At 40.0% G+C, this 13,293-nt stretch overlaps 1 protein-coding gene across 1 annotated transcript; it reads right to left on the bottom strand.

Annotated features, from left to right (window-relative positions):
- Positions 1–6,993: 6,993 nt before the first annotated feature.
- Positions 6,994–12,631, bottom strand: LOC136533495 (DExH-box ATP-dependent RNA helicase DExH3-like). Its single transcript, XM_066526039.1, is given in 12 exon segments — positions 6,994–8,005; positions 8,669–8,779; positions 9,052–9,204; positions 9,292–9,351; positions 9,552–9,593; positions 9,595–9,861; positions 10,278–10,426; positions 10,537–10,606; positions 10,705–10,908; positions 11,109–11,303; positions 12,102–12,374; positions 12,450–12,631. Coding segments are annotated over 12 exon segments (2,070 nt in total). The 5' UTR covers positions 12,504–12,631; the 3' UTR covers positions 6,994–7,513.
- Between the last annotated feature and the right edge of the window lie 662 nt (positions 12,632–13,293).

The following is a 13,293-nucleotide window of genomic DNA, read 5'->3' on the forward strand; positions in this document are numbered from 1 at the left end:
GTAGAGGCAGTGCTTAGTGTTTATATTACCTCCGAGGCTGAGGCTAGGTCGATCCCGATGGTGAAACCGCTAAGCCGCTACTGTCTTTAGTTCCTTTTGCTTAACAAACGAAGGATGGGATGGTGTTTTTTATTGGCAAAGTGCTCCTGCTACATTCTCCCTAGACGTTAACTCATTGTCGGTCTAATACACTAGCTCAAGAATAAGCCTTCCCACCTTCCTCAGGCCATGTTTGTTTCCGCTTCTCCCAGACACGCTTGGATTATAATCTAAGCGAAGATTTTCTCGCTTCTCGCTTTTCACTTCTCGTAGTTCAAATCTCTGAAGCGGCTTACCACATAAGCGAGAATCGGTGGAAATAAGCAAAGCGTTTGGCGGGATTCCCGCTTATTTCCACCGATAAGCCGCTTATAAGCGGAAACAAACAGGGCCTCACTAGCTCAAGAATAAGCCTTCCCACCTTCCTCTCCTTTTCTAAGATAAGATAAGAATCTTTTCTTTTTTCAGAATTACTTTATACTGAATGAACGGATGGAGTTAATAAATTTCTTGCACTTTGCACTGTGGGATTTGATTCGATTCCACTCAATTCCAGAAAACATAATTAACGAATATATTCTCATGTTTCTGTTTTCTTATTTAGTCTCATTTCACCAAACAAACAAGATGGTCATGTCATCCTGACTGAAACCCTCCCACTGATGACAGATCATGCATCACTGCAATGAATCAAGCACTGCATTCTGTACCCATTCATACAATGTATTTCTGTATCTTTCTTATGTGCACATTTTCAATCTTTGGAATCCATATATATGAGCCAAGAAGTTACAAGTTGCACACTGATATATCTAATTTTCCATATGAATATGGATTCAGGACACCCACCCCTTCTATGCCAAAGAAGAAAAGAATCAGAGCTTATAATACAGGAAAATTGGTCTTTCTGAAAATTTCGGCACAAGGCAAATTCTTCTGGAACTGTTTTCAATACAAATGAAATGAACCATATAGTCCAAACATATACAAGGTAAAACACTTGAATCAGGTTGCATTTTAGCCAGGAAGAAATAATGAAATATGTTCAGAGACAAATCGCCCGGCAGCATATTCTAATATTTCTGTAATTTCTTCGATTCAGAATTTCGTTTGGGTTTCACTGTCCTTGACAGATTGCTTTTGTTCGCTGCTTCTAACATTACTTGGGTATGCTTTCAAAGAAAAAGACTGATTGGGTACACTTTTAAGGTATATTATTTCCCACATTCAATGTTGGAAGCACCCAAAAAAATTATTCTATCTTACCTATATTCTTCCCAACAATCATCAGCAGGTTCTTCCCCAGCAATCATCAGCAGTAGATTCACATGAATATTTTTTTCTAAGATATATGTATTATTGTTCTTCACTTTTCTAAGATATATGTATTCACATGAATATTTTTTTTTCTAACATATTGTTCAAATGTCAACGTACTAGCTAAGGTGTTCCAACATCCAACCTCTTGTTTGCTCTAAAAACAACCTTAACAGGAGCTCGTGCAGCTATACTCCATACTTCCTAGTGTATAAGACACATATTCCAAAAATGCATTTCTATTTCTCTTAAATGGCACACTAATATACTAATTCTTTCTGTAAGCCGAGAAGATAAATGGATGAGATAGAGGCATAGAGCCAACGTGAGAATGGAGGACTGATGTCGTTCCAGAGGACTTCTTTGTGTTTTATATTTTACACATGTGAACATATGTTGCGAAAAAAATGCCATGGGTATTGCGGATTGTACTCGTTGTAATTCAATAATTGCTTTTAATATATGGATGGGCAATTTTTTTTTATTAAACTGTAAAGGCATTCTCTCCCTTTGTCTCCAAACTTGAAATGATTTCCAATATTGTTCATTACATAGAGTTTATTCCTAGATACGTATATAGACGTTGCAACAATCTAAATCTATACTTTAAATGATCTATGAAAGTTATTCATCCATGGTTGGTACAAGCACAAATAAGCGTTACCATAGCCTATCAATATATGTTGCAACTTTGCAACGGATATTTGTAGGTGTTACCAACAGATATATAAGTTGCAACGTCACTTTTAGCAACACATAATAAATGTGTTGGTATAGACCTCACCAAAATACTAGGCGACTTACTAAAATAAGCACATTATAAACGGACTCGAAAATTTAAAATCTTAGACGCTTTGGCAGAGGAATGCACATCGTGGGAGAACATCACAGCCACATTTACTGCGCTCGGTGAGAATTATTTATCTAAGCAAATAATGTTATTTTTTTGAGACGAAAGAAGAATTATACCCAAAAGTTGATTTTCATCTAAATTTTGTATCCACACTGTGAATAGCTCCAAATCTCAAATCCAAACCTGTATGACGCTTCGTATGGAGGACCGCATGGGCAAACACTCGGCAAAAGGCCTGAGGACAGATGCTCAACGAACGATGGCCAACATTCCTGCAGGCGGACTTGAGAAACTTCTTCCTTCTTGTGTCTTCCTTCTTCTTCTTTCTGCCACCGAAGAATGAGGAAGACTGGTCTGAAAATTATTCTCTCTAATCTCTCTAACCACGGCAAAACGGAAAAGAGACCGGAGAAAATTATTCCATGGCGGCGACATTATCTCCACCTTGATATCGCCATCCGGAAAGAAAGGTCCCCATGTCTTCATGCCGATGAAGTTGCAGACGCCGTAATTGTCGTCCTCATCTTCAATAGAGCTGCCATAGAGAAAACGATTCCACCCTTCCCCTTCGTCGTCACCGGAGAGGAGGAGGAGGAGATAAATCCCAATACCAAGAAACTTGGCATAGAGAGACCCTAACCCTAAGGACTCGATCTACTAGAAAAACTTATTAAAAACAATAGACCAGCGGCGGTGGAAGCGGGTAGCGGCGGCGGTAGCGGTGCTAGGGGAGTCGCGAGACCCGACCGTTAATTAGTAAAATAACCCAGGCCATTGTGAAACGATAATGCTCTGACTCGGATGTCCATCCTTTTCTGGACGCCGCACGCCCACTCCTCCTTGTTGCTCCGCCTTTCCTGTGACTTTGCTCCCCATTCCCGCGACGCATGCCCCATCTCCTCTCCCACCCCCACCCCCACCCACACACGCACCACCGCGTCCATCTCCCACGCCGTCGCTGCCCGGCCGACAGACTCTGATGGGGTACGTGTTGTCGGCTGCGGCGAGAGTGTCGGAGCAGCTCACAATGTCGGGGGCACCCTGGAAGATGGCGCTCCTCATGAGCCCTCTGGGCTGCGGGCCTCCTCGGCTGGGCCTCGCCGTTGCCACTCTAGCGCATCCGCCAGGGTGGCCTTCATCCGCTCCCTGTCCACTCACCAATATACCGCAGTTCCCCACCAGTTAGGCCATGGCCACGTGGCGAACGTTGTGTTTCAAGTGTTTCAGGCATTTCAGACTTTTATTTCAAGTGTTTCATCTGGATGTTGCAAAAGTAGATCTGGAGGTTGCATATGTTGCAATGATAAATTACGCATGTTGCAAGACTATGTTTTAAGTGTTTCAGACGTATGTTACAAATGTTTTATCTGGATGTTTCAAAAGTACATTTTGGTGCAGCACATGATGCAAATGGCTATACACACATGTTTCAATAACATGTTTCAAGTGTTTCATATGTCTTCAAACGGTTGCAAATGTTTCATGAAAATATTTCAAAAGTACATCGGGTGTTGCACATGCTGCAATGGTGCCGGTGACTGGCGGACAACGGCCTGCTGTAAGGCTTCGCCTCCAACCTCGCACCTTTCTCGCGCGGCGTGCCTCGCCCTCTCCTCTCCTCCCCTCTCCCTCCCCTCTCTTCCCTTTCCCTCAATCTCGCCGTGACAGTTGGAGCTCGGCCGACGAGCGCACGGAGTCGCGGACGTTGGGTAGGAGCAGCAGCAGGCGCGGGTGGGCGGGCAGGCGCATCAACTTGCGCAAGAGGCGGGGCAGGAGTGGGCGTCCGGATAGGATAGCGTCTGGACGTCCGGGCGATAAAACATTAACTAGTAAAAGAAAACTGACGCTGTAAAATATGGACCTTTACCGCACCCGGTTGACACCGAGAAAAATAATGTGTCCTCACTATTCATTTAAAATTTGAACGCTGGAATACAGTCTTTTAAATTTTACTCCAACACCAGATTCAAAAAAAAAATTACTCCAACAACGACAAGCCAAATTAAATCAATTTTGAGTTTTTTTCCCACCCGATGTCTGCCTATATTTTCTTTTAAAAAATACTGTTATTTGAAAAAAAATCATGATATGACTATACTAATTAACAGTAATTATATTAAATGTTGACCATTTAATTCGACAGACGCAATTTCTCAAAATCGTTGAACGGAAATAGGCGCCCACAGACACGCATCCACGCACAACATACTTTATTGGATATTAATATTTTTTGGGGGAAATTATTGGATATTAATTGTGCTTGATACATAGGTGCTATATATATGATATAGCAAGCTAGCAACAAATATTTTTCAAAACTGCTATATGTAGCAATAATTTACAACACACATTATGGGGATATAAATATAACTTTGTTCGGACATAAGTATCTATGACTAAGGACTATGGGAGTCTAATTGAGATCTCCAAACATGTCGGTGGAGGCAAACTCCACAAGCATCTTGTCCGTGTCCATTAAATCTTCCCAGGTGGTTGAGTCTTGTTGTCACTTGGTTCAATAGGAACCATCTTGGAGCAACTAGCTTCTGCCATATCAATGTCATCTGGGAAGTTGTAAGGAGCAACATCTTCCATAGTAACGTCATTTTGGAAGTTGAAATAGGCTTTGTACTTTTTTTTTGGGCGATCACGGCCAGACTTTAAGTACAAGTCAACCAAAGTGATGGGGGTTGCGACATTTTTTGTGATGTGCTTGTAACAACCACACTTTTAACAAAGTTTGGATTTGTCAAAATTCTTTTTGGAAATGTCCTTAACCTCGTGAGAAGCATGTGGTTTATGCTCTCTTTTGCGCTTGTTTTTACCTTTTTCTTTACCTTTACCCTTGAAATTCCTGGAGGGTTGCTTGTTTCCACCATCCTTGTTGTTTGTGTTCTAAGTGTTAGGCGTGTACTTCAAGTAATGGGGCAGCGCCCAATGGGCGTTTATTTGAGTTCCAAACAAAGATCTCATTATGCCTTTCGGCCTGAAGTAGAGTATTAATTAACTCAAAATAAACTTGAAAATTTCACTCACGATATTGTTGGTGAAGGATTATGCGGCATCCCTCGAGAACGGATTGGCGATGTCTGTGCTTTACCAGATTAGATGGACGCTAAATACTAATCTAAATCGCTAATCGTCAACTAATCCATGTCATGGATCATGTGCTTCCTCCACCTTAGCGATCCAGATGATGTGATCCACCGTGGCAATCCGTGTGACGAGATCATTTAAATCTAATTGGTTCTTAACATATTCTTTATATATATATATATATATATATATATATATATATATATATATATATATATATATATATATATATATATATATATAGGGAGAGGCTATTCAGTAGCCGGCTACAAAATAAGTTATTCTGTAGCCACCTCCATTTACTATAATTTTATATACTAATTTACCATAATGTCAATACATATTTACGATAGTTGGGTTACTATAACACATGGGGATATTTACCATAACGTTATATTAAACCACTTAGTAAGGAGTTACTATAATCTCGTAAATTAACATAGTAATTATCATAACTCAAAGTGGCTACAGAATAAGTTATTCTGTAGCCAGCTACAGGATAGTAGTTCTATATATATATATATATATATATATATATATATATATATATATATATATATATATATATATATATATCAACATCGGCTCTAAGGCCTTGTTATTTCAGTCATAGGCTCGACAAAATCACGAGACACTAAAGTTTTCACAAAATCTGTGAGAGGGTTCGTCCAAACACAAGACTCACCCGGGTCCCAACTCATACCCATCCTAGCTAGCTCATGGGCAACTGAATTACATACTAGAGACACTAATCGGACATCATTGCACACAAAAGAACTACGAAGATCTCGAGTGTCCCTAATGAGCATCCCGCTTGCAGCTAAATCCATCCAGGATGATAGTAGAGCCTGCTTTAGTACTGACGAGTCCATTTCAAGCTGTACCTGAGAAATTCCAAGATCTGTTGCCGACTGTAGCGCTTTTGCACATGCCGCCCGCCGCCGCCGTCCTGCACCAGCTACCACAGCATCACCTTGATGATGAAGTTCAGAGTATTTTGTACAAAGGCACCATCGCTATTGATTGATTTTCAGAAATCCCGCTGGCGGAGCACACCATCGTTGACGGTTTGTGAGCAGTAAGACGCGTGAGCAGCAAACAGGCTCGGGAAGCAGTAAAATAGGCGTTCACGAACTGGTAAAAGCAGTGTTTGAACAGTGTGGCAAATAGCGAAGAATGGTGCCGAACAGTTTAGAATAACAGTAGAAATAAACAGTGTCGAACAGCGTAGAATAGTAACAGCGGTCCGGATCTGGCTAGGATTTATGGAGTAATCTCAGTCCCAAAACAGAGGGCGTTACAGGATACGTGCACGTCAAATTTTTTCAACTTTAACTGAACTTGTATAATATTTATATCTTTAAATAAGTTTATTATAAAAATATATTCAATGATCTACCTAATGATATTAGTTATGTATTAAAAATATTAATATTTTTTATATATATTTAGTTAAAGTTAAAAGTGTTTGAGTACTTCCAGTCGAGGGTTACCATTATGCACCCGTCTCCCTTCCCTTCAAGTCTCTACCCATCTCTCTATCTCTGCTACAGCGTGTCTTCGGCCAAGCCACTATGATCTCAGTCCTGCCCACCACCACTAGTCCACCATAAATAACTGAAAAAAGTCCATTTGACAATCTTCGAATTTGCTTTGACTTTGATTCTCCTCACTCGGATAACCGGATGTCTTTTTAGATAACGGAAAGAAGTTTTCGTCTTCATCTTCATCAAACTTATTACAACCTCACTCTTTCAGACACAATTTTGACAAACTCAATAAAATTTTAAAGGTATCCGTAAGTGCAGAGCGAAGCACGTCCGCCTATATATTTTCACTGCGTGCTCAAACACAGCATTCAAACCCAATGCCTCTTTACATCCTGCTCGGCTGCTCATGATAGAGGGCCTAGAGGTCTTATCTTGTTATCCGCTGCGCATAATCCTTCTGACTATTTAGCACCAAGAAATAATGAATTCAGTACCCCCAACGAAAAATGGATCACCCTTCCACCGTTACAGATAGTGTTCTCTCTACCATTCTAGGCCATCACGCTCTCTACGATTCCCCGTCGAACTATTATAGGAGTACGTTTCAAGTGCAGTCTATACTATTTTGTCCCTCGCTACCTTCTATGCTCAACTATGCTTCTCGATTGCTACATAAATAGGAAAACGATCAAAAAAGAAAGAAAACATGCCGTTCTAATCAGCTCCGATGATGATGGCTATGCCGTCGCCTGCGTGGTGGTCGCATCAGCAAGGACATGGGGTCTGCGTCCTGGGCCCCCCTAGAGTCAGTGATCGTTCCACCACCATCTCCTGTGAGCCAATTGAGTGCCTCGCTCGCAGCAGCCTTCTCCGCAAGTTTCTTGTTTGCACACGGCTGCCCCACGAACTGCATGCCGTTGAACTCAACCGTCGACCTGAAGAGATAGCTCTTGATCTGCTTCGTCTTGTAGGTGGGGTTGTTGTGCCCGGCCCGGGTCAGGAAAGTCTGGAGCTGGTTCTTGGCATTATCCCCTCCGTTGCCACCACCGCCACTCATGGAGGATGGCAAAAGCATTGTCTTTGCTTTCTTTGATCTTGGCTCCTGTCGGCCGTAGACGAACCGCCCACTGCATGGGTCTTCAGTCACCAGCAAACGGATGGCTGATAGCAGCTCTTCACTCGTTTGGATATCCATCCTTGGGTTTTGGAGCTGTTAGAAAGAAATTTGTTAATAGCACAACAATTATGACATTTGCCACCTGATCAAGTAAAAAAATGATTGATTCCTGAATGAAATCAACCAAATGACCACACAATGTGCATGTCTTAAATGATTGAGATCTAGCAGAATTCAACCAAAAGACCACACAATGCACAAGCTACCAAAATGGTAAGTTGTGCAAAGTCCTAAAACTCTTGGGTGCCCACAAGCACCCAGGTAGTTAAAAGGGGTTGGAAGCCCAAGGCGTACTTGTGAAGTGTTACTAACTCCGTCCTGGAAAGGATGCATAAGTCCTTTCCATATTCAAACTATCCAAAGTTTGACCAAGTTTACAGAAAAGAGTATCAATGTTTATGACAAAAAATTGATATACTATGAAAATATATTTCATGATAAATCTAATGACACTTATTTGGTATCATAAATATCGATCCTTTTTTTATAAACTTGAAAATGATTTGACTCAATATTAATTGCATGCAACCAAACAGTGTGCCCCGAGTAGCACCGTTGCGAAGATACATTTGGGTGTTTAGTTGGAACTGGAACTGCCTAATTAAGCCTATTTATTATAGATTCAGAATGTCAGATAAAAAGTATAAGAGCATGATGAATGCTGGCATAGAACACGATACTAGAAATCGATAATACCTTGCAATGGATTAAATTATCAAGTTCACTCTTCAGACTCAAATAAGTTGAAGCAAGATCACGATTCATGAAGAACTCAAGATAACCCCCAAGCATTTTTAAGTGTCCATCCTGCAGCATGCAACAAATATCATGCAATGATACATTTTCAAAAAAAAGGGCAGACCCAGTGCCGGAGGCTCCCACATGAGTGGGATCTGGGGAAGGGAAAAAACGGGGCAAGCCTTCCCCCTGCAAAATCTGCGGAGAGGCTGCTTCGAACCCACGACCTGATGACTCAGTGAGACAGCTCTCACCACTACACCAGGCCTGCCCTTCATGCAATGATACATTTTCAAGTCAGAAAAATAAGATTTCCCATACAGCAATGCAAAGGAACATACCAAGCCCCCTTGTTTTATGCAGCCTCCAAATAACAACAGTATAGAATCAGATATAGCAGTTGAATCCCGGAGGAAAACAGAATTCACCTTCACCTTCTCATTGAAAACTAGCCAGGGGAATGGAATCTTGGCTTCTTTACCATTAACCGAACTCTGGAAACAAAAAAGAGAACCTAGATTAAACTGTCATGTAAAACCACTGAAAAAAAATTCAAATTTATGTACAACACAAAAACTTACCGAATAAAGCATAACCTGTCCATCCTCCATTGTCTTGAGGGAGATGGATTTCTCCTTGTTCTGAAATTATCAAGAGCCAAATGAAAAATCACAAATCACGACTTAAAATTTCACAATATATACTATTATCAGACCATTAACAGTATTTATCTTCCACATAAAGCATAGAACCATATAAAATCTTAAAGCATAATAAGTGTGAAAATATGCAATTGTTAAAAGCAGGGTATGTAAAATAAACTTAAACAAAAGAAACTCACCACAACAGAGGAAACACCTGGATATAGTCCTGCACAAATTACCCGCCCGAACTAGATTTTCATCACGGCTCCATTTATTGCACACAGTCATGTTTTCATCAACCAAACCAGTATCCTTCAGAAGAAAGAGAAACTGCCGCCGAAGAGAATCTATTGCTTTCAATGTTTGCACTGAAAGAAATTTTTTCCAACAGTAGTCATAACCAGCACGGTCTCTTTCAGCCTCCCTCCATCCTTCATATGCACGAACTAGTGCAAGATGATCACTGTAGTCCCGGCATGAAAACTGCAATTTAGCTGACTCTGCAAGCTGCACGGACAAAGTAGCATCATTTCCACTAGCAAAGGAAAAAAGGTACACCAAAAAACTAGGAAAACAATACTACCTCCAGTCACAAATATTTGACACTTTGACTGCAATACAGTCAAACTTTTAAAACTGTGATCATTAATAGCTTTTCAAATATTTAGTTTGGAAACATAAAATCTTAAATGTAGATTTTCTTTAAATAAAAGTAGTTTCACAATCTAATATATTTATCAGATGTTATAATAATGTTCTAAAAAAATAGCCATCAAAGTTGTGCGCTGAAGAGTGAAGACCAAAGTCAACATCGTCAAGTGCTTTTGGCCAGAGGTACTAATAGAAATCAAAACACAATGCGTTATAGATATTTGAGTGTGCCAGAATAGGCAAACAAAGTTGGAATATTAAGGTATACTTACATCTTTCTTATCGAAGGGGGTCAAAAAAGGATCTCTAACACTAAGTCCAGAAACTATGGTTAATATGGGGTCCAGACAATTAAAAATAGCCCCAAAAATAAGCATCTTTCCTAACTTAGGTTCAACTGGAAGCATAGACAAGTGCTTTCCTGAAAATGACAAACAGTAAGCGTAGTCAGCATCCAAGCTCCAAAAGCTACAGAGATGCAGAGTAAAGCAGTGGTAATGTGAAAATTAATCTTAAGGGTGAATCTGGTACCAAGAACCGTCAACTCTTCATTCTGATCAAAAGCTCCAATGACTTTGAGATATTCAATGGCATTTTGTACCTGGAAAAAGAAATAAATTAATTTATCAAATCCATTTGAGCAAAAGGAAGAGCAGAACTTTTGCTAGTGATGATAAAAAAAAAGCAACCCAAACTTACTGATAGAGATTCAGGTGATTGTAAAGCTCTGGATAAAAATTCTGATATACTTCCTAGCCTCAAGCTTTTTATTTGCAAACAGAGGGATTGGAGAGGGGTTCTCAGAAGTTCTGGTAACTGGTAGTCAGCAAATGCATCATATACAGATCGTGGATAAAGATGGTAGCACTCCCCTGGTTGGACTCGACCAGCTCGTCCTCGTCTCTATATTATATTCACTTATTCAGTTAGAAAAATAAAATGAGCTTACTGATGAAACAGAATTGACTTAGACAAAGTTTCAGGTTAAAAGCCACATCAATTGCTCTATTGACATATCTGTAACCACGGCAATAACTAATCAAAGTAAGAGCAGTGATGAAACTAAAGTGTTAGTAATATGTATATAAGAAAGAAAATATTACTTGTCTGGCAGAAGCCTTGGAGATCCAGGTTGGAAGCAAACAGGGAGTATTATTCAGTGCATCGTAAGATGTCTCTTTTGCCTTGCCACAGTCAACAACAAAAACTACATCGTTGATAGTAATACTAGTTTCAGCCAAATTCGTGGCAAGAACTATTTTCCTTACTCCAGGCTCAGGCTTATCAAATATTAATTTCTGCACAAATGGTGGACAAACGTGTCAACAAATTAATGCATACTCATTACACCAGGAGAAAAGAAATGACAAAAAAGATTCGCTCTTCTACCCCTGACCAACATTGTGTATAACATGACAACAGAAATGTCTATCGGACAATCGACTTAAAAGTTATAGCTCATTAAAAAATAAGTTACCTAAGAAATGAAAAATTCAAAATTTAATGAAGTCTGAGAACTTCCAAGCACATCTATGCAGACATTAGTTAAGCAATTTACAGGCAACAAAAAATATAAATCAACAACATAAATCTATATAGATAGTTGCTCTCATACAACCAATATTGTTGAAATTCCAGATGTTCTCAACAAAGTGTAACGTGCTAGCCAGTACTCACTCCATTTCACAATATAGCCACCACTCACTGAGTCCAAGAAGTCTCAAGCCTAAGAAAAAGTTGACACCAAATGACAACCTATGGCCACATCAAATTGCAAAGTGATGTGGCCGTTTTCACACTACTAAAGTAAGGCCAGTGAGTGAAAAAACTACCAATAACACCACCATTTTCTCTAATTAACTTGCAATGTGAAACAGAGACTCTAGAGTTTACAGCCTTGTATTGTAAAATGGAGACTACTATTATGGAGTAACTAGTAAATAACTTGGGCAATCGGACAATATAGTGTCAGTATCACCACCACAGTTAAGAAATATTTTATTGCTTGAAATATATAACTGATTTTTTTTTGTTCCAAAAGTTCAAAAGTAGGCACAGTAATGCAATACAAATCATTGTAGTAGTCTTGGTAATACCTGCTCTGAACTGGCCATAGAGCCATGACAAGCGAGCAACAAAACTTTGCTTGGATCTCCAAGCAGTGGATTTGCTTGCAGCTGCTCTTTTAATGCATTAATGTCATCCCACCCAGTCATAAATACAATTATTGCACCTGATCGTTCCTTTTGACAAATATGGCATAAGACATTTTCTATTAAATTAAAACCAATTGAATCAGGATTCCAACAGGATAGAGAATCACGAGTTCGCGAACTATAGTCTCTCAAATCAGCAGCGTCAACTGCATCCTGTTCAAAAGCAAACTTTAGAGACCAAAGCTTTGAGCATAAAATAAATGGCCAAGAAAATATGAACTACCGTACTTCCACAACAGAAGCGATTTGGCTCTTCCGCTTTCGTAGAGCTTGCTTTTGCATCTTCCAACTTTTTTCTTGGCCATAGTCATCAATTTGATTGTAAGGAGTTAACCGGTGCCCAGTAATTTCAAGAATATCTTCCAGAAAATGACTCCGAACAGGATATGTAAAACCCTAAGTTGAGATAAATCCAATTGTTATGAAAGGACATCAAGATAAAACTTACACAAGGAGCCACGGCAAAGCACAAAACACTCAAACAAAATTTCATTCTAGCAAGGAAAGTGAGAAATTTCATATAAGAAAGCGATTGATGTAAACAAGTGCACGGTATGAATGTAAAATAATATGAAATATTACAGAAGTAGAACAGTTACTCTTGTGACATATATAGTAAGTATTATTACAAATTGACATGCAACATATGGCTTGAAGTGCAAATAAAAAAAAATGTGATATGGAATTGATGCCCAGATTGAGAGCATGAGATGCTATCTTTTGTTCGAGGTGGTAAAGCTGCCAATCTGGCAGGTAATTTTCAGGATTTTGTGTTCTTGCCCTTGCTGCATAGTTTTTACGGCGGCGTGGCGAGGCGCGGCGACCCACCACCTTCACACCTTTACAGCGTCTATGGCGCGCGGCGTGGCGACGCCATACGCACATCGGCACGGCGGTTTCTAGGCGGCGACCCACGGCCTAGAGCCTAGGCGTTTCAAGGCGTTTCTCTAGGCGATGGCTAATACATGCATAAATACCTAAAAGAAAAGGAAAAAATAGGAGATTAGGGGTCATGAAATAGGGAGAAAGAGAAGAAGGCCCATTTAACGGCCCACCTCTCCACGTACAGCCT

This window comes from Miscanthus floridulus, unplaced genomic scaffold (assembly GCF_019320115.1).
Source record: "Miscanthus floridulus cultivar M001 unplaced genomic scaffold, ASM1932011v1 fs_902_2_3, whole genome shotgun sequence".
In the NCBI taxonomy this organism is placed as follows: Eukaryota; Viridiplantae; Streptophyta; class Magnoliopsida; order Poales; family Poaceae; genus Miscanthus; species Miscanthus floridulus.